Source organism: Syzygium oleosum, unplaced genomic scaffold (assembly GCF_021117445.2).
Source record: "Syzygium oleosum isolate NSW1041296 unplaced genomic scaffold, Sole_v2.1 Sole_v2.17, whole genome shotgun sequence".
NCBI lineage: Eukaryota > Viridiplantae > Streptophyta > Magnoliopsida > Myrtales > Myrtaceae > Syzygium > Syzygium oleosum.
Window position 1 is genome coordinate 4,158,616 of NW_026607501.1, and position 20,736 is coordinate 4,179,351.

Genomic DNA, 20,736 nt, shown 5'->3' on the forward strand with positions numbered 1-20,736 from the left:
TTAGTCCCAAATCTGCCCCTTTGTCCAAAAATCACCATTAGTCGTCCCTAAGATCCTTTTCAAAGAATAGTTTTGTTTTGGAGAAAAATTTCCACGTCACCTTGCTGATGTGGATTTGTTACCGATGCGAAAATACCATATTAAACAACTAATGGCGATCTTTGGACGGAGGGTTAACGGAGGGAGATCCAAGACTAGATTGAAAGTTGGTGAATTTTTTTAGACAAAAAAAAAGTTCGAAGCAGATATGGACTAGCGTTTAAGTTGGTAATTATTTTTAGACAAAAAAAAGCCTGGGGCGGATTTGGGATTGAACTTATAGTTGAAGGTTTTTTTTTGTAGACATTAAAAAGTTTTGGGTAAAATTGAGACTAGACTTAAAGTTTGGAATTCGTTAGGGGATAAGGCCAATTTTCTACCATGTCACAAAAAATTATAAATTATGTCCACTATAATAATAATACCCCGAATTACGATTTTTTGGGTAGACGGTTTGTATTTTTGCAGCACTGGGTATAAATTTGGTAGATCGCGTTACAAAAAAAAATATTGAGATATTAATGTCATAACAGGTATAACTTGGAATCTTTTATGATGTTTTTTTTATTAAACTAGGATTTTTTTTTCTTTCTGTTTGTGGTACTCTTTATTCTTGTTCCCCAAAAAGAGATCCTCTCTCTCTTCTTTTATTTCCTTCTTACTTTTCGTGAATTGATCAAGTTGACCCACCACCGGGTCTATTCTGTGGGTCTTAGTCATAATTAAATTCAAAGGAAACCGCCAATGTCGCCTATGCAACAGTGACCCTCACTCGCGCTTGAGTCCACCGTTTTTACCAATGGCCCTTAAAAAATGAGGTTAAAGAAATGGACAATTTAATTAGCTCGGGACACGTTTATTTCACGAAAAATAAATAATTTAAAAGTTATTTTCAAAAAAAAATATCATTTGTATCGCTTGAAATAATTTATTAATGAAAAATATTTTCATTACAATATTTCTATGGACGATGAAGATATTTTTCGTTTATTCATTTTTATAAACGATTATTTTTAGGAAAATGATTTTCAGGTTATTTATTTTCTGCGAAACAAACGAAATCTTAGATTGTGCTGACATGCCTATGAGGTTGGCTTAGATTGTAATAGCATTTGCTCTTCTTTTTGGAGCGCTTCGGCAAAGAAATCCCATATACACCGGGCCGACGTTGGGGAGTGCGGCCTTAAACCGCCCAAGAAGATGGATCAATCTAGTTAGTTAAGGTCAACCCAAACACCACCCGACCCCTAAAAAAAAAGGGATAATGACACAAATTATCCATGAATTTTGGCTACATATGAAATGTGATTCATAAACTTTTAATTTTTTTCAATGTGGTCCTTAACTTTAACTCAACGTGACATGTGGTCCCCGAAACATTTTGTTTATTCAATGTGATCCCTAAACTTTTGGTACATATCCATTTTAGTCCTTCAAAGGACAACATTGAACATTTTTATATAGTTAATGACTAAATTAATATTATCAAAAATCCAGGGACTACATTGAGTAAACGAAATATTCAGGGACTACATTGTACATTGAGTTAAAGTTTATGAATCACGTTGAGTAAATCAAAAGTTCAGGAGCTAAAATTCATAGACTAAAATTCAAGGAACATTTGAGTCATTTTTTAAAAAAAGAGAAAAAAGAGACAAACACACTAGCAATGTAAGGAAAACCAATAATTGGTGATGCTGTATCATTAGAATGTAGACAAATTATTGGTGATGATGCTGTATTATTAGAGTGTACACCAATAATTGGGGATACAAAACCAATTGGACAGATGACACGCGTACATCAGAGTTGTGTATACGTAAGGACGTTGCGTGTATCTTTCTTCTCCTGTTTTTGGGTGTGGACACGTATCTTCCTAGCATCATGGAAAAACACCGATCCAGTCATTTTCACCGATCGCAACGGGGTAGCTTGCAGCAAATAGAGTATAACCAGGTATGTACCTTTACAATCCTTTAACGCGACATAATCTGAATCAATGTCATCGAGGAAGGGTCCGATAGAATTTTCTTCCCCTGATATTTTATTAAAAAAAAGGTCCATGAAAAAAATATACATTGTTATGTCAATCGTGGCTCGATCAAGATACCGACTAGCGGGACATCTAATGAAACAAATATTCATTCGATTTTTTTTTTTGATATAATGATACAAATGGCCTCTGAATTTTTATCTAATGTGCAGTATGATCCTTAAACTTTTAATTTGTTCAACTTGATTCATAAACTTTAATTCAATGTGCAATGTGATCATTGAAATTTTAATTGTTCAATGCAATCTTTGGACTTTTGAATATATAAAAATGTTCAGTGTTATCCTGCAATTAATTCAAGTTCCGGGACAATATTAGACATTTTCAGATTATGCAGAGATTAAAGTTCATGGACTATGGGCCTGTTTGGTTCAACTTTGAAAATGCTACTTGAGGGAATGCAAATACCTTTGGGTGAAAGCCCATTGGGAAAATGCAAATGGTGTTTGGTAAAAATATTTTGTAAAGCTACTTTGGCCAAAATACAGTGCTTGGTGAACTTTTTTTGCAAATGGACTTTGGGAGAAAAAAACCTAACTTACCCTTCGCCGGAACCGGCGCCGGTGAGCCAGATGTGGCGCCGGCGGCCGTTGCCTGAGGTCGGGTGACCGTCGGCGGGCCAGATCTAGGGTCGGCGGCCGTCGCCCGAGGACGGGCGACCCTCGGCGAGGGTCGCGGGACCCAAGCGGCCGCCTGAGGTCGCACGACCCAGCGACGGCCGCCCTGAGGTCGCGCGACCCGGCGCGGCCGCCGCCTGGGTCGCGCGACTCAGCGGCCGCTTGGGTCCCGCGACCCTCGCCGAGGGTCGCCCGGCCTTGGGCGATGGCCGCCGGCCCGATCCGGCGCCGGCCGCCTCGCCGGTCTCCCTCGCCGGTCACCTCACGAAGAAGAAGATAAACAGTACACACGAGGGCGAAAGTGGGTTTTTAGACAAATTTTAAGGGCAAAAAAGGCAACTAACATATTTTCATTAAATGGGGTACTAGCATTTCGAGAATGCTGAAAGCTCAAGGCACCCTAGAGCTTTCAGCCTTGAGAAGGCCAATATTTGGCTAAAGAGCTCCAAAAATAATTTGTCAAACACAAAATAATTCTCCCAAAGGGCTTTGGAGGCTCAAAACTCCTTGGCAAAGCTCAACCAAACACCCCGTATATCAATCACATTGCACGTTTGGCTATAGTATATAAACATACTGAATAAATTAAAAATTTATGAATCATATTTCACAATAAGTAAAAGTTCAGGACCGTTCGTGCCATTTTCCTCGATATTTCTTTGGGTTGAATTGACATTCCTGGCGTCGGTCCTAGTCAAAAGGCTGACGCGCGTGGCCTCCCACCCCCCCACCCCCCCGCGCGTGGGCCAGCTCCACCCCCGTCACCGTCAATCACCACCTAACGGATGTCGCCATGCCGATGCCGTCACTTTGGCAAAACAATCCGTGACGTCAGCACCCCCAAGGGGATTCCCCCTCATCCAACGGCCGAGATTGACCTTCCCGCGCGAAGAGGAGAAAGAAACTACTTTCGGACAGCCGAAGCAAGCTGCATACGCCCATGGTGGAACTTCACAGAAACTTCCCCCCCTTTCCTTCTCTCTCTTCTTTCTCTCTCTCTCTCTCTCTCTCTCTAAACGACCATGCGTTTTGCAAACCATGCGGAACAAATGATTTTCCTCCATTAAAGTAAGACTCCGAAGACCGACAGTTTTATATGTAGCGGCGGAGGAGCTCGCTGTCTCTTTCGTGAAGCCTCGTCCTCGGTTCCAGGAATCGGCTCAAGGGGGAGGGTGGGTGGGAGTAGAAAGAAGGCGATGGAGGCGGAGAACAAGATCAGGAAGGCCGGGGAGAACGGCGATCCGGATCGGAGCAGGAAGCGGAAGCTGGCGGCGGCGGGGCTCGAGGCGCCGCCGCCGCCGCCGCCGCTGGCGGAGGTGGGGACGGCGCCGCCGAGCGAGGCGGAGGTGGAGGAGTTCTTCGCGATCGTGCGGCGGATGCACGTCGCGGTGAAGTACTTCGAGAGGGCGGCGGGGGCGCCGGAGGCGGCGGCGGCGGCGGGGAGGGGGACGAGCGGGGCAAGGCGTGGAGGTCGGCCCTGGAGAGCGGCGCGGGGATCGCGGCGGCCGACGAGGAGGAGGAGGAGGAGGAGGAGGGGGTGAAGGAGGAGACGCCCGGCGCGGCGCCCGCGAGGGCGAGCGGCGGCGGCGGGGCCTTCGACCTGAACGCCGCGCCGGAAGAGAGCCCCGGCGACGATTAGGGGGGGCGGCGGCCGAAGCGGCGGGGATCCGCGCGTGGACTTCCGGAGCAGGGAGCAGGGGAGCGTCGCGCGTCCTGCTCCGCCATCGTGCTAGTGGTTCCCTCGTTTGTTTTTTTGTTTTCTTTATTTTTTTAACTTCCTAATTTTACTTAATTTCATCTTCTTCTTTTTTTTGCCGTGTGGAATTTTCCGTAATTCCGCCGCTGTTCATTAGTTTAATCCGCCGCTTAAATCGTAGGAAATATGAAAAGCAAAAGCTCAGCTCTGTAATATCCTGTAATTAGGAACAGAAAACAAACTGATGAGCTTAGTTTTTGATGATTATGTATTATTAACTTGTAATTTTTGTTTACTGATGATGTCGGCAAAAACAATTTATTCCATTTTATTGTTTTGCTTATAGATCTACTTTCGGATAATTGCTTCGCTCTTTTGTGATTGGCTGGCGCCGTCTCCTCGGGTTCCGCGCTGCAGGTAGAGGGGAAAATTTTCGGTCGAATCGGATGCAGGGAACCGGAACCCCGCGGGGGCCCCACGGGGGGGTATTTTCGTCCTCGCGAAAGTACGAATTTCCTTCTCTTGCTAGATGCTAGCAGCAGTAGGGTTGTTCTAAGGTAGAGTGTCGGGGACAGGTCGAATCGTAGGACGTGGCGTGATCGGTGACGTCGGATTGCACCCGTCATCATCTCGTTCGTCCGTTCAAGAGAAAAGGTCGAAGGTCAAGATGCGACCAAGAAATCGAAGCCAGCGAGTCGCGACCCCGCGCAATTCGTGGGAAGTTCTTTAGGTCTTGTACTACGCACTTTGTGAGAGAAACTAAATCGCACTGATATCGTATTTTTTTTCCCCTCTCATTACTTGGAAAAACCTCGAATTGAGTTTTTGCTCTTTACGAGGGCCTCCTTGGCCTGTTCCCATTCGACGAGGCAGGCTCCACGTATGCGTTCCCTATTTTAACGTGGCGGTGTTCACGCGCCTCGCACTCCCAATTTTTCATGTACCTTGGTCTTCTCTAGCGAAAGGGAATACCCTCTGAAAGTTTTACATTTCGATAATCCCAAAGTTCAGATGAGGATCGAGATCGAGCTTTTTTAAGGACCTGCTTAGATCCTGTAATTTGTGGGAAGTTCTTTGGCCGGATGGGAGATTTTGTCTTTCCAAAACGCCTATAAAATTTGCGAATGTTCGATATTTTGAATTTAGAGCGAAAATAAGATAATTTTATCAAAGTTTTCCATGTATAATTTTATGTCCAAGTAATGATTATAATAGTGCGAATAGAGGAATTATAACTTGAGGTCTGTTTGTTTCGCGGATTACATACGTTTTTTGGAAAATATTTTCCTAAAAACGATCGTTTGTATCGTTTTACAAAAACGAATGGACATAATATTCTCACAGTCCATGATAATATTTAGGTCTAAATTGTTGACGATAATGAAAATATTTTTTGTGGTTAATTATTTCTAGCGATATAACTAATCATTTTTACGCAAAGATATTATTCGTTTTCCGCGAACAAACGTTTAGAAGAAAAGTCATGGTCAAAGTCGGGTCAGAAATCAAAAGTAAAACCAATAGGTAAAAGTCTCGAGGGACTTGACAAAAAGTTAGGTCTACGAACGGGTGTCCTTGTGATTCCTTGAGAGATCAATCTCCCGTCGTAACGTGCGTGACTACGTGAGCCTTGTGGCATCGTGAAAATGTTGTGTAGTTTCAAATAATATTCGGGATATATTTATTACGTTTATCCAACGGCTAATTAAATTTAGAAGCATCCATCCTCGTATTGTACAATCATGGCAAGGTAATTAATTGAGAACTTTTTAAATGTAGCATAGGAAAAAAAAGAAGTCCTTTGGTCCTAATCATCACTTCATTTCTATATGGGCACCTATAGACAAGGTCTTATCAAAGATTAAAGTACGAAAATCGATGCATAAAATAACGGGACGGAGAGTGCGATATTTATATAACGGGCCATAATTGATACCAAATAACAGTTTACAAGCACCGATTTATAGATTGCCGAAATGAAATCCCAAAGGGTTTCGATATCATTAGAAAACAATATCGGATCCATCTATATGGTCGATTATCTCCATTATGTCGTTTCCGGCAAATACTATTATATTCTGTTTTGGATCTTCCAAATCATTCCCGTGGGAGATCCGGATCCAAATTTTTGGTCCCCGATCCCTCGATGAAATGATTCGTTCTCTTCACGAAAAAAGAGGAGGTAGCATCAATAGAGATTTCTTTTTCGATTCATCGCCGGACAAAATGGACGGATCATTTTGTTGCATTAGAACTTTAGCATCGGCGCACCAACATATCGGACAAAATCGAGTTGGTCAGAATTTTGCAATTTTATGTTTATTATAAGCAAAAGGCACTTTCTACGCACGTTGCCTTACAAGTAAAGAAAAATTAAATTATAATTTCGCAATTCCTTGACGTAATTGCCTTGATGTCGCGAAGAAGGCACTCGCCACAGCCTCCTTTGATTAAAGAAATGTGACTTGGTCTTGAGTTTCCAAAGTCAAGTTGAAAATAGTAAATTCGTCGGTCCAATTAAGAAAATCGGTAGGTTAGACCTTCTTTTGAATACCCACTTTTGACCTGACCCGACCCGACCCGACCCGATTTTTGTCTTTTTGTTGGAAGGTTGGTAGACCTTTCGTCGACTTTGAATCGACTCTTGAATCTAACCTTAAATGATATTTTTGACCTAGACCCCCGCCTCTCGAATTCCGCGCCCCCTATTTCTCTAGAAATAGTTTTGAAAATAGAAATTCCTGATTTTTCCAAATAATTTTACGAAAAAAGATTGACTTTTTTTGGAAGGCTCTTTCTTTTTTGGAATTAAGGTTGAGTTTCTTGAATCCATATAAAAGAAGGCGAGAAAAATTAAGTGTCGGACCCAAACGAGTGGGCCGGTATCAGTGGGCCTGTGGACTTTGAATTGGGCCCTCGGCCCAATGTTCGCTGAGGAAGACCGTTGACCAATAATCGTTTAGTGATTGACTAAACCGCAATCAAACGATTATGACTGAGACTGAGAGGTCCTTCGTCAATACATGTTGGCAATAAATCTTTTGTCTATGTTATATAGAGAGAAAATCGGAATATAACGCGAATGATCTCGTATAAGCGAGGAACAATAATCGGTAATAGCACTCCACGTATCATCCGGATAGCCTAAATCCTTCGTAAGCATGCCTAATGCCTAAACTTTATTAAGATCAAATCCTCAATAAAACACTCGTGCTAACAACAACGGGACCGCAGCCGCTGCTAGAAACATGGACTGCCCTTCCCGGTCCGACTTTGTGCCGCTGCTCAGGCCGGGGCCGGATCTGATGATGCTCGGTCTCGGCGCCACCTCCACGACCGGCGAAGCTGGGATTTTCCGACGCGAAAGGGACATTGGAAAATAGAGAAATTTGCATGAGAGTTAGAACTCAATGAGTATAATAAAAGAAGAAGCAGAAAAAGAGGGAGAAAAGATTGAACAAGTTTGTGTTTGTTCATATGTTGGTGGCATACCAGCAACCGTGGAGTTGTTGGTCCTCGTCGCTCCTGCAGAGACCTGTGGACCTGGTGCGCTTGGAGATGCAGGCACTCCTAGGCCCCCAAAAGACAAAACCATGTGACAACATTGAACATATTATTTGGACAACATACATAGGTGCAACTACCAACAAATCATCGAGTAGACTAAGGTTTACATCGGCCCCACGAAATAAAAGAAACCGCGTTCGTGAGGGAGAGATCCCTCGTCGATCCTTGAAAGTTTTAGGGAGTTCTAATTGATCGTGTAGAAAAGGTTCATCCGAAGGCGGAACTTTTGCGAAAATGTTAGGTTTTGCAGGGTTGAATCCCATATTTTTTTTGTTCCTTTGATTGTTTCATTGTACCTGAACAAGAGTAGACATCAGCCTGGAGGCTGCAGAGCTGGGGAAGTTCAAGGACCAGCGTGCCATTAATAGGCAGAGGAACTAGGGATGTGTCGTTGAGCACAAGGCAGAGGCAGTGTGGCTGCTGGCTGTAGATCTGGCTGAGGTTGTCGCAGCACGGCTCGGACGGCGACCGGGCCGTGCCCTGCACGAACGGAGCGCAGGGGGCCAGCGACAGGAGCCGAGGCTGGCACGAGGCGATGGCAGGGCTTGAGGAGGCGGGGTCTTGCGAGAGGGCGGCGGGGATCCAGACGAGGAGAAGGGGCAAGAAGGAGATGTGGAGGAGGAGGTTGAAGGGGACAATGGGTGGAAGGGAGTGCTGAGAAGTCATTGTTTGTGTTCTGAATTCTTTGTATCGTGTAGGTGAATTGGATTGTGACAGAGGAGGCTTAATAGATCAAGCGCATGGTATGAGTGTGAGTGTATCTTCATGCATGTTTGATGTTATTCCACAGTCCACACACACTTTTCCTGCTCCATTTCTGGGCTGTACAGTCACATTATGGAAATGAACTTCAGTTCCGTTCTGTCATCATCTTATGGCCAGTCAATCATATGGAAGGATTTGTTCCTCGAATGAGTTAAGTGTGACCAGCTTGAGCTGAAAAATTCCTGATATCTTGTCATAACCCGTCTCGAGATTGCGACGCTTCAAGTTGCGTCACTCGGGATTGCATGAATTGGACAAAGGCCTTGGTATACATAAAGGGAAAGACGCAATTCATGATGCACAGATTGAAAAATTGTTCCGTTGGTGAAGGGTGACTAGTTAGAGCTGAAAATTCGCGCAAGGTCTTCAGGACATCCATGCACCTTTCCGTAACGACGAATTGATGACTCTTCTTATAATTCAATACGAGATTTGCAATCAGCTATAGGCCTCTATATGAAAAAGGATGGAAAATCGAAAAGAGAAAGGAATTTACACCGTGCATGAAAGTCAACAAGGAAACAAAAGGTTAATCTAGCGTCGGTTTCACCACCGAACCAATCTAATAAAGCAAGTTCCGCGATACTCTTCTCAGGGTCAGTTTTGCATCTGAAGCTGAGACGAATCAGAGAGATGCCTCCTGCCTTTGCGTTTAGTTTTCCACGGGTACCTCTGGATTACAAGAAAGAGGGATATGCTCTATTCCACTGCCATGCATAAAACAATGCAAAGAAGTCAAGAATAATGAGCGAGGGCTAGCCTGTGCACGTTTGCCTTTGCCTCATCTCTCTCGCTCTTTGACACGAGACATCAGAATCAGATTCCTCTAGACTCCAAAGTCAAAGATTTCCAATGTCTGTGATCTTTCGTTTTCTGTACAACCCCTTTTTAAGTTGCCATCTCGGCCGCGCTAATCTGATCCCGAGCACTTGATCTTTCATCTCTCTGGTTTCATGAATGGAAAGGTGAATACATTTCCCTTCTTTTTTTTCTGGGTTATTTTGCTCCAGTGTTTTGATCAAAGCATTCAAAGACCAGTATTCAACTTTTACATGCTAAAAGAAAACTTTTCTGCTAGTTCTGTTGCATGGTGCTTAGGATCAACATCGACTGCAATGGCTGTTTCCGAAAAGTTCAAAGAGCCCTTCTTCAAATCCGAGGTAAATCCGTTTTGTCTGAAGCTTCTCGAGAGGAACTGCACAAGATCAGAAATGCTTACTTGTTTTAAACGTCAATCTTGATCGCAGAACTGGACACCCACTTGATAGAGGAGAAGCAGTGCAGAGTAATCGTATGCGGCAAATTTGTCCCGCAGGACGTGGCCATAACCTTGAGGAAGAAGACGAACCGCCGAGTCGAGATACTGGACATTCAAGAACTCCGCCCCGGCCAGGAAAATGAAGAAGAAGACTGCGGCGAAGATGTGCGAATCTCGGTTCCTAAATGGGGTCCTGTACCGAACCAAAAGCAGATGTTAGGCATGTAACAATATGATTCGAGAGAGCAAAGTCACCGTATCTGTTCTTCTGACTTGTATAGGGCTTAGTATGATGCGTGTTCAATATATCCATATGTCGAATCGTTGATTGAAGAACCGGTCTACACGATTCATGGCATACTGCTTTTCTCAGAAAGATCGTAAACGATCGAAACTATCGCGCAATTACACAGAGGAGTGAAGAATTAGAGAACATGAGCGGGCAAAGTTACATGTAATTTGTTTGCTGAATCCATATTAGCCAACGAAACAAGAGAGAGAGAGAGAGAGAGAGAGCTAGGCCTGTTGGGCTCTTTACCGGCCACAAAACTTGGAATTTGGTCCAGAACATAAAAACGACGACCCGTTTTCCTTTTGCCTAGTTGCGTTTTGCGGACAAAAATGAGGGGTAGCAAGGAAAAATTGTCCAAAAAATTCTAAACCTATTGTACTTTTGTTAATTCAATCCTAAAACTTTCAATTTTACCAATTGAGTGTTAAACCTTTTCCCTTTTTACCAATTGAGTCCATCAGGTTACTTTTGATCGGAAATCGCTAACGTGGACACCGGTCGGCCACGTGGCATTGATGTGGACATTTTTAAATAATATTTTAACCGACAAGGGCCCTTGGCCCTTCCTTTGGCTGGCGACCCTCGTCAGCCCTCGCTTTCGCCGGCCCTAACTCCAAAACGCCCCCAAAAAAAAAAACAGAGCCTCCCCAAAAAAAACAGAGAAAAGGAAAAAACAAAAGAAAAAACCATAAAAAAATTAAAATATTATTTAAAAATGCCACGTCAACACCCACGTGGCAGCTCGGTGTCAATGTTAGCGATTTTCGGCCAAAATTGACCGGATATACTCAATTGACTTGAAATGAAAAGATTTAGGGCTCAATTGGTAAAATTGAAAGGTTTAAGTTTGAATTGACAAAAGTGCAATATGTTTAGGACTTTTTGGACAATTTTCCCATGGGTAGCCACCCAAAAACGCAAACCTCGTCTGTTTCTCTTTCTTCCTCGCACTACAGACTTCATTGGAAACATTTTCTAGAAAATGTCACAATTCTAGCGAAATAAACGGAACCTTAATTTAAAAAAAAATTATATTAATTGTCTACTAGATTTGTACGGCATGGAGATGTTTTAGTAATATGATTGTTTGAAACAAGTTTTCTTAAATAAAGTTAAATATAAAATTTTTTCTTAGCAATAAGGCTCGGGTCGGTTATGAGTTGTGTATGGATTGAGAAATTTACATTACGAATAAATAGTCATAAACGGATCAATGGATCAATTTAAGTTTATGATCCGGCCTAAACTCGACCCGAATTTTACATTATGAATGAATGATCATAAATGGGTCAGGGAGTCGAATTTAGGCCGAATGATTTATGATCCCACCCCAAACCCTACCCATTCGTTTGATAGATTTTAGTTGTGGTGCAGAATCGTGCTCGGTCCAGCGTCGACATGGAAATGGCCACTTGACTGCGAGTACAAGGCCACCATCGTCGTCGCTTTGCGCAGGCTGCAGTTATCGACAAGCGACGGACCGACAAAAGCATCCCCCACCAGAGATCTTCCGTGTAATAATTAAGCCAGAAGGAGGAGAAAGGAAGAACTCTCTTTCTCTCTCTGACGCACGCCCATCATCACCAAATCACTCCTCCGGCCATTGCATGTCCGCCTCTCCTCTCTCGATTCGCGTGCCTTTCGCCAAATCTTGATCACCCTTTTCGTTTCTGCCCTCTTGGGTTCCTGTCTGCAGCGAGAACGAAGCGCAGCCGACCTCGATCAAATTGCAGCGGAAGATGGGGTCGCTGAGGGAGCGTCTGATCTCGAACCGGGGCTGCTCGGAGCTGGGTCTCTCCCACATCGAGTCCGTCGGCGGCCGGAGGGCCTCCTGCTGCTGCTGCTGCTGCTGCCCGTACCGCCGCGCCGGCGAGACGGCGGCGGGGTGGCGGAGGAGCCTGGAGCGGGTCGCGTCCAGGGCGTACAGCATGGGCAAGTCCGACCCGAGGAAGATCGTGTTCTCGGCGAAGATGGGCCTGGCTCTGACGCTGGTCTCGCTGTTGATATTCTGGAAGGAGCCCTTCAACTCCAACGACTTGAGCCGGTACTATGTTTGGGCGCTTCTCACGGTCATCGTCGTGTTCGAGTTCAGTATAGGTATTTCTACGTGTTCTTCGTTCTCTGTGGCTGTTGTTTATCCATGCGCTTTAGTGGCTTGATCCGTCTTTTTGCTGGATATGGCGCGATAATTCTCATTCCCGGTGTAGAAAGTGACGGTCAAATTCATTGTTTGTTATGCCTCTAGGAGTGCATTTCATTACCGGTTGTGTGTTGAGTTTGGCATCGTTTTCATGATAGTGCTGTGTGCACTTTGTGGGTGCTGAAGGCTATCACTTGTGTATTTGAGTTCACTTCATATAAGATGAATGGTGACAGACTGAGATCCAAATTACCAGTTCTTAGTCTACGATGGGATAAACCCGTCTAGGCTAATTATATGTATACAGTGATAGTGTCCATTTGAGCAAAGGCAATATGGCAAGAGTGAAGAGTTATGCACGATTTTTATGCCCGAGTTTGTCCAATTTTTTGGCCAAAATTTCCTATCATTTGTCGACTAGGATCTTGTTAAAGGGTGTGCCTTTAGAGGTTAACATCAGCTGTTCTAACTTCTTCTTTGGACGTGTGCCCACATAGGGGCTCGAAGATGAGCCAAAGATTACTTCTTTTCAGATCTCTCTCGGCTCCTTCACTGTATATCCTAATTAGATGTGTTGCATATAGAGGATACAATTCTTTTGTCTACAAATGCTAACAGGAAGACAGTTGATCGCGTACCGCAATGAAAGGTCTGTTTAAGTGTTTTTGAATTATGTTGGAACTTCTTTTCAATTGTAAAGCTGATTTTCCTCATTTCCTTGTTTTGATGCTGTCTTTGTCAGGCGCTACTCTTAGCAAGGGATTAAACCGGGGCATAGGGACATTATCAGCAGGAGGGCTTGCTCTAGGCATGGCAGAATTGTCCCAGATGGCTGGAGAATGGGAAGAACCTGTTATTATCCTCAGCATATTCCTTATAGGTCAGTCCGTCTATTTTATAACGTAAAATATGCTAGATTTCTGAGAAGTTCTGCTTTGTTCTTGTTCTATCATTAAAGCTAGACTTTTAACATCTGTTTAAATTGCTCTTATTGGTAGGATCTATTGCAACTTATGCAAAACTGTACCCGACGATGAAGCCTTACGAATACGGGATTAGAGTTTTCTTGCTGACATATTCTCTTGTAATGGTGTCCGGATATAGGACAAGGGAATTCATCCATACAGCTGTTGCACGCTTCTTCCTCATTGCGCTAGGTGCTGGTGTTGGCCTGGCAGTAAATGTTTGCATTTTTCCCATCTGGGCTGGCGAGGACCTGCATAAGTTAGTGGTAAAGAACTTCAAGGGGGTCGCAACTTCTTTGGAAGGTTCGCCATAGGTTTACTATTCTGTTTTTTTTTTAAGATTTCAAAGACTTCTCTGGTTAATAATTTTGTCTACTCTCTTTCTCTCCCCATCCCTCCTGTTCACTTAATCTAATTTTGCTTCTCATTAGGTTGTGTTAATGGGTACCTCAATTGTATTGAATATGAAAGGGTTCCCTCGAAAATTCTTACTTATCAGGCCTCTGATGATCCACTCTATAATGGCTACAGAGCAGCTGTAGAATCCACCAGCAAAGAAGATGCTCTGGTAATTTTCTGCTAATCTGCTTTATTCGAAATGTTGGTTGGTCTTGTTTTCTTATTCTTCCCATTTTTCATTCTGTTATGTGAGAAGTTAGGTTTTGCTATCTGGGAGCCACCTCATGGTCCATACAGAGCATTTAGGTATCCCTGGAAGAACTATGTTAAAGTAAGCGGTGCACTGAGGCATTGTGCATTCACGGTCATGGCATTGCATGGATGCATACTTTCTGAAATCCAGGTACGGCTTTTTGTGTTGTTAAGTTCATCTCAATGGTTATTCCTGCCCAATGTACCTTCTGAAGCGTTTCATATATTGTTCTTTTGATGCTCTGTTTTCTGCATATCCTTAAAATATAAGAATATTATGGTCCTTTTATTTGATATGAAGTTTACCTATGTCCTCTTGCTCTGTAGGAGAAATCACTCATTTCTCTTTCCATATTTTTTCAACGGAGATGTTGCACTTCAACTGACAATCTCTGCAGGAATTTAGTTTAAAGCCCCTATTCTTTTAGTGTCAGTTGTCACATTGTGGGGGAAGCGTGTCATTTTCCAATGTTTTATTTTACTCGAATGGCATCTTGTGTTTTATCCATTCACTTATTGAAGCATCATTTATCAAGTACCACCAAAGTCTTTGAAAATTACTTTTGAAGTTGTGGCTGCTGCTGGTATAGATGTGTCGATGCATAGAATTTCTTTGTCTAATCAACGACTCTGCATACAGCCTTTTGTTGTTATGAAATGTGTGTTGTTTGTCTCATTTGCCTGTGTGGATGGGCGGCATCTGCATGCAAGACTTGTTTGAGCGCACCCTTATCTGTGCACCACGTGTGTGTGTTTAGGTCTTCGAATTACCCATCATCTATCTGATGTTTGGTCTTTTGGGTTCTAATTTTCTGTGCCATATTGCAACTTCTGATGAATGAATGATATTGACATGGACTGCTAGTGATTCAACAAAATGGCATAAACTGTGGGTGTGATTGAGCACCCTTGTTGATTAACATGCTATGAGAAAAAACGTGGTGCTAATATGCACATATGCTGGACAGAGGCACTGAAGTTTTAGACGCAGCCAGTTCTTTTTTGAGAGGCCGTATGTAATTTAGTTTTATCTCTTATTGATATATAAACATTCATGAATGTAAGACACTGCTCAAGGATTGAGCCTTTCTATCAGAGGTGTCGGACTACTGTCATGCGCTGATGTATCATAGTTATAATGCAGATTAAGGTGGCTAGACATTTGAGATCGATGCCTAGGCTCGGATAGTTTAATAAATTTATTGTTACAATCGTTAAGATATTGGAGTAGATGCTACCAAGTTCTTTGTCTGTCAAAAGCTAGAGCGACTTTGCATTGCCTTGATCGTCTGCATGTCTATTTCTATTTAGATGTGAATCCTTTTTGCAGGCTCCAGCTGAGCGAAGACAGGTCTTTCGCAATGAGCTGCAGCGGGTAGGTAACGCAGGTGCTAAGGTACTACGCGAACTTGGGAATAAGGTAAAGAAGATGGAAAAATTGGGGCCTGTAGACATTCTCTTCGAAGTGCACGAGGCTGCAGAAGAGTTGCAGAACAAAGTTGACCGGAAGTCATATCTTTTAGTCAACTCAGAGAGCTGGGAAATCGGAAACCGAGCAAAAGAATCAGCAGAGCCTCAAGATCTTCTTAACTTTGATGATGATGAAAATAGGGTTTTACAGTATAAGTCACTTAGTGAAGCTGTACTAGATCTTAGGCCATTTTCTGCACCAAGAAGTCTGGACTCGGCGAAGCCAAACACGGGGTTGAAACCCCCAGTTCCTGTATTTATACCCGCGGATGGTGTGATGACGAAACAGATATCATGGACTGCGGGAATCTCGCTGACGACTGATCCTGTTGTTGAAGAATCAAAAACATATGAAAGTGCAAGTGCTCTGTCTCTAGCAACGTTCACGTCGCTCCTCATTGAGTTTGTTGCAAGGTTACAAAATCTTGTGGACGCTTTTGAAGAATTAAGTGAAAAGGCAAATTTCAGGGAACCGGTTGAGCCATCAGCAGTAGCAGAGCCTGTAGGGATATTCGGCAGATTGCGGAGATTCATCAAGTGTTGATAATTGGATGTTGCACGTGGCAGGGAAGGATGAACCTCTGAAAAGCTTCCAGAGCCAAAATGAAGATACAAATCTTGTAACCACAAGATCAAGTACGGGAATTGTTTTACATTCCCGGTGCCCTGAAAAGGTAATTTTTGTGCTTGGCTTGTCTGTCATCGATCTTAGAGGTTGAGACTGAACTGTTGAGGAAGCCTTTCGGCAGCAAAGTGGAGTGCTGGTGTCTGATGGCGGTTTATCTGAGTTAACGAAGCCAGAGTTCTCGGGAGAAAGTCAGTCGCAACTGGACTAGGAAAAACGATTGCTACTGGACCCAAATTTGATATGAAAATGCAAGAAGTGAAAATCGAATCAAGAATTTATCACAATGGCCTATGATCATCAAGATGTTGAAATATACTCAATTTTCTTACGTATTCCATTTTTGCTATTGTTTTGCTGGAATTTCTCGCGGCCTACAACCGGAACTGGCCGAGCAAAAGGGTAGTTCTTATTTCCTTGTATTCAGGCGTACTGCTTCTCATAGAATATCTAACCTGTTTCACATTGGTGCAGGATACACCATAATGGAACTTATGAGTCGTGGATAGGCTTATTGGAACTAAAGCAAAATACAGAAAAGAGAACAGAAGCTAGGCAATTTTCCTGTAGAAGTAGAATTGCTGACAAGTAAAAAGGCATCATTTTTTAGGGATCTAAACAAGCAGGCGATAGGTCGGCACTGATAACAAGTGATTAGCTCTTGGAACTGATAAGCCGAATCTTTCGCTCGTGTCTATATCGCTCGGTACCATGTCGTCGGGTAATTCCCACTTGAAGCAATGTGCTAATTGAGCCAAAACAAGCTTCACTTGTATCAGACCTAACTGAATTCCGGGGCATCCCCTACGTCCTGAACCGAAAGGAAGCAGCTCGAAATGATTCCCTTTCACGTCTATGCCATTGTCGGCAAATCTTTCGGGTACGAATTCTTCGGCGTTTTCCGACCACACACTAGGATCTCGCCCAATTGCCCATACGTTCACGATGATTCGTGACTTCTTCGGTATGAAGCATTCGTTTATGACCGCATCTTCCATGGATTCTCGGGGAACTAGTAATGGTATAACTGGATGAAGTCTCATGCTTTCCTTCACCACCATGTCCAAGTAATTTAGCTTTGGTAGATCTGACTCCTCAACCATTCTAGTCAAGCCAACAATGGCTTCTAGCTCTCCTTGAAGGCGTGCCATTGCCTGCGGATGCCTCATGAGTTCGGAAAATGCCCAGTCGATGGAGGTCGACGACGTCTCAAACGAACCCGAGATCATGTCCAGTATTATGGCCTTTATATTCGATCGCTCTATGATATATTTTTCTTCACGAGGGTCAATGGGTTGGTTCATCATCGAAAGCAATATGGCGATGAAATCCTGCTGATGTTTGCTGTCATAATGAGCGGCGTCTTGCACGTGGTCGTCAATAATCTTCTCTAGGAGCTTGTCAACCGACCTTCGAACCGCCTTGAACTGCCGAGTCGACCCCTAAGAAGAACAAACTTCATCAGTACCTTGCTCGAGCTTGCCATGGAAGATAGACCAGAAGGCGATGGATCATTAGTAATGGAAGATGACTATTCCATCATCGATTAGAAGTTCTGTCATGTTGAATTTCCCTCTTAATGTACACTCAAAACTTGTCTGTGCATACTGCTATTGTCCATATTCCGATGGCGATGTTCCTTTTTGTCGATTATGTTCATCAAACCCGCGCGCAGACATGTACGAACCACATGCGAAATTATCGTTTGCAATTATCATAAGATACTGTGCGATTAACCGAAAGCCGCTCATATTGTATTCGAAGGATGTACTATGAGAAGACATGGAAAATCAACGGTTTGATGATACAATGAGATGCCTGATCAGTGCTAGTATGGCTTTAACACAGTAATATAGATAGAGATAGTTGGAATGCTGCGACATGCGGTGCCCTTTTCAATAATTCAAAGACGAACTTTCCTAAACTAAAGCAGGAGCCAAGAAAACCACAAGAATAGCATTGCACGTACCTGAAGATTAAGCGGTCTGAGGAAAGGCACGTAATCAGCCAAGTTGAAAGTTCCAGCCACCCTCGCCGCCTCCTGAATGATCCCCTTCAGATCGTGCTCGCCGTCAGTGCTCCTCCCCAGTATCATCCTGCACGCCATGTCCTCCATCGCACGCGCCACCCGCGCGCTCAAGTCCACCGCCTCATGTACTGCCGCGGACTCCTTCAGCGACGCCACTAGCGAGCCCACCTCCTCCATCCTCACGCCCTCGAAGCTCCGGACCCTGGCTGCATTCAGCAGGCGTGTGGTGCACAGTTTCCGCACGCTCCTCCAGTACGGGCCATACTCGGTGAAGACGAGGCCCTTGGTGGTGTAGAAGTCCAGCTCCGCTTCAGGGCTTTTGGGCCTGCTTGCAAAGATAGCATCGTGGACGCCGAGGAATGCCTTTGCCGCCTTAGGTGAGGAGACAACGACGGTCGGGACGAGGCCCAGGCGGAGGGACATGATTGGCCCGTACCGTGCCGAGAGGCGGCGGAGGCTGCGGTGGGGGAGGTGGCCAAGCATGTGGAGGTTGCCGATGATGGGGAGCGGCGGCGGGCCGGGCGGGAGTCTCCGGCGGCTCTGGTTACTTAAGAGGAGGAGGCGGGCGGTGAAGGAGAGGAGGGTTGTGAAGAGAAGAGATAGGAGGATGGCAAGAGTTGAAGATTCCATGTTTGAGAGTGTGCTTGGTGTTTCCAGTGTTTTGTGTACGAGTGATGTAGGGTGGGATATGTGAAGATGGAGATCCTAGAGGGGTCATTTATATTGGACAAGGTGAGAAATTGCTCGTACACTTAGGATTCATCTGTGAATTGATCTTTGCATGCAAGAATGTTCACACACTTCCAACGTTTTACCTTGGCACAAGAGTGTAACATCGCCTCTCTCTCTCTCTCTCTAGGATGCGCCCCCTAATACGTCACACCCGTGATCCGAGGGTCCAAATGCGCACCGTCTGTTGTCGCAGCATAAACTCTCCTGTAAACATATCAACCTTATGAATGTTTGATGGCATGGTGGACACCGAACATGCGAAGCAAATTCACCGATGAATGAACGTGGGAACGGGAAGTCCGCATCCATGGGCAAAAGTCAGACGACGGGACGAACGTGATACATGCGCAGGACAGGGACAGTCGCAATAGCATGAGATTGAAAAGCAAGACATGTATGGTTCTTATTGACCCTGACATGTGAGGCGGTGGGCGACCCCGAGCGACGTTGTTTTGGATGCTTTGCAAGAGCCAGACCAGAACAAATGCACCGTGCTAGCGATGCTTCGTACGTTCTGAATGCTACTTTTGCTCGTGATACTCGTTTGCGTGAATCACGTGCATACTTTTAATGTCACTTGTGATCATAAGTTTAAGTTTTTTAATTGAACTTAGAGTCGAGTTCGCCTCTATTTATTAAGCATGCGCGGCCCACCCATTCGTCGAATTTCAGGTATCATTTTCAATCCTTTTACGTCGTTTTCTAAGGTGCTTACACGTGCTTCATAGACATGTTATCATTCTCCACACACGTAACTTTTAAGTTTTTTGATGGGAAATAATATTTATCTTACACTACAAAAAAAAAAGAATTTAGCCACGGAAAATTAGCGACGAAAAATTTTTTATCGCTAATTTGCGATGGAATTTGCGACGAAAACTAAACTCGTCGCTAATTTGCGACGAAAAAATATTTGTCGCTAATTTGCGACGAAAAAAAAATTCATCGCTAATTAGCGCGGAAAACAAATTCGTCGCTAATTAGCTACATAATTTGCGACGAAAAAAAATTCGTCGCTAATTAGCAATGGACAAAAAATTCGTCGCTAATTAGAGACGGAATTTACGACTAATATTTTTTCGTCGCAAATTAACGACGGAATTTGCGACGAAAGGTAAATTCGTTGCTAATTTGTGACGGAATTTGCCACGAACGGAAAAAAAAATTCGTCGCTAATTTGCGTCAGAATGTGCAACGAAAAATAATTCGTCCCTACAACAGAATTTGCGACGAAAAATAATTGTCATGGCATTTTCGTCGCAAAATTCGTCGCTAATTAGCGACAAATCGTATTCGTCACTAAATTTTTTATTTGCTGAATTTTTAATATAATAGGTTCGTCGCTAATTAGCGACAAACGATATTCGTCGCTAATTGTAATCTACCCACCCCTTACCCCCAATTTCTCTTTCTCTCTCGCCGCTGATTTCTCATATCCCTCCTCGCTGTTCTCCCCCCCTCTCCCTCTTTCGTTTCTCTCGATAAATCTCTCCGTGCGCGCGCAAATCAGTCTTGGTAAAGCTTTTCCGCCGGTAAGTGTCGTGACTAATTTTGTGGCTAATTGGTAACAAAGACAGTTCGTCGCAAAACTATTCGTCGGTAATTTCGAATTTTTTTTATTTTTTTCTCTTTTTTTTTATTTTTTTCCTATCTTCTTCCGCCCGGTCGTCGGTCCGGCGATCGGCGAGAGGCTGAGGTCGGCGAGGCTGCTGGACCTCGCTGTCGCCACAGATCTGGGCGACAGCGAGGTCGAGTGACCATGGCGTGGCTGCTCGACCTCGCCCTTGCCAGTGCCGGCGAGGTCGAACTCGCCGGCCTCAGCCGGTCGCCGGTCCGG

At 44.1% G+C, this 20,736-nt stretch overlaps 4 protein-coding genes across 5 annotated transcripts; 2 read left to right on the forward strand and 2 right to left on the reverse strand.

Moving 5' to 3' along the window:
- Positions 1–7,474: 7,474 nt before the first annotated feature.
- LOC115676576 (non-specific lipid transfer protein GPI-anchored 10) lies at positions 7,475–9,554 on the reverse strand. The gene is made up of 3 exons (XM_056319015.1): positions 8,269–9,554; positions 7,898–7,975; positions 7,475–7,750 (listed from the first exon to the last, which is right to left on the reverse strand). The coding sequence occupies exons 1-3, from the start codon at positions 8,636–8,638 to the stop codon at positions 7,602–7,604; spliced, it is 597 nt and encodes a 198-aa protein (XP_056174990.1). The 5' UTR covers positions 8,639–9,554; the 3' UTR covers positions 7,475–7,601.
- A 6-nt stretch (positions 9,555–9,560) lies between these two features.
- LOC115676657 (heavy metal-associated isoprenylated plant protein 9-like) lies at positions 9,561–10,485 on the forward strand. Its single transcript, XM_030599603.2, has 3 exons — positions 9,561–9,702; positions 9,816–9,897; positions 9,985–10,485. Exons 1-3 carry the CDS (start codon positions 9,691–9,693, stop codon positions 10,221–10,223), a joined length of 333 nt encoding a protein of 110 aa, XP_030455463.1. The 5' UTR covers positions 9,561–9,690; the 3' UTR covers positions 10,224–10,485.
- A 1,357-nt stretch (positions 10,486–11,842) lies between these two features.
- LOC115676655 (aluminum-activated malate transporter 9) lies at positions 11,843–17,791 on the forward strand. Of its 2 annotated transcripts, XR_004005173.2 has the most exons (7): positions 11,843–12,384; positions 13,170–13,307; positions 13,426–13,695; positions 13,824–13,960; positions 14,048–14,194; positions 15,374–16,187; positions 16,613–17,791. XR_004005173.2 is itself a non-coding variant. In XM_030599601.2 (6 exons), exons 1-6 carry the CDS (start codon positions 12,027–12,029, stop codon positions 16,055–16,057), a joined length of 1,734 nt encoding a protein of 577 aa, XP_030455461.1. In that variant the 5' UTR covers positions 11,843–12,026; the 3' UTR covers positions 16,058–16,585. The 2 variants fall into 2 exon arrangements, 1 of the variants encoding a protein (XP_030455461.1); XM_030599601.2 differs by lacking the exon at positions 16,613–17,791 and having other exon boundaries at positions 15,374–16,585.
- On the reverse strand, positions 16,691–18,949 carry LOC115676656 (cytochrome P450 CYP736A12-like). The gene is made up of 2 exons (XM_030599602.2): positions 18,108–18,949; positions 16,691–17,580 (listed from the first exon to the last, which is right to left on the reverse strand). Exons 1-2 carry the CDS (start codon positions 18,795–18,797, stop codon positions 16,753–16,755), a joined length of 1,518 nt encoding a protein of 505 aa, XP_030455462.1. The 5' UTR covers positions 18,798–18,949; the 3' UTR covers positions 16,691–16,752.
- Positions 18,950–20,736: the final 1,787 nt, after the last annotated feature.

Coding starts and splice junctions, on each gene's coding strand:
- LOC115676576 (XM_056319015.1), bottom strand. CDS start 8,638: ATGACTTCTCAGCACTCCCTTCCACCCATTGTCCCCTTCAACCTCCTC. Junction 7,976..8,268: donor TGATGTCTACTCTTGTTCAG/GTACAATGAAAC, acceptor TTGGGGGCCTAG/GAGTGCCTGCATCTCCAAGC. Junction 7,751..7,897: donor CAACAACTCCACGGTTGCTG/GTATGCCACCAA, acceptor GGAAAATCCCAG/CTTCGCCGGTCGTGGAGGTG.
- LOC115676657 (XM_030599603.2), top strand. Junction 9,898..9,984: donor AGCCCTTCTTCAAATCCGAG/GTAAATCCGTTT, acceptor TCTTGATCGCAG/AACTGGACACCCACTTGATA.
- LOC115676655 (XM_030599601.2), top strand. CDS start 12,027: ATGGGGTCGCTGAGGGAGCGTCTGATCTCGAACCGGGGCTGCTCGGAG. Junction 12,385..13,169: donor CGTGTTCGAGTTCAGTATAG/GTATTTCTACGT, acceptor TGTCTTTGTCAG/GCGCTACTCTTAGCAAGGGA. Junction 13,308..13,425: donor CCTCAGCATATTCCTTATAG/GTCAGTCCGTCT, acceptor TCTTATTGGTAG/GATCTATTGCAACTTATGCA.
- LOC115676656 (XM_030599602.2), bottom strand. CDS start 18,797: ATGGAATCTTCAACTCTTGCCATCCTCCTATCTCTTCTCTTCACAACC. Junction 17,581..18,107: donor TCAGACCGCTTAATCTTCAG/GTACGTGCAATG, acceptor TGTTCTTCTTAG/GGGTCGACTCGGCAGTTCAA.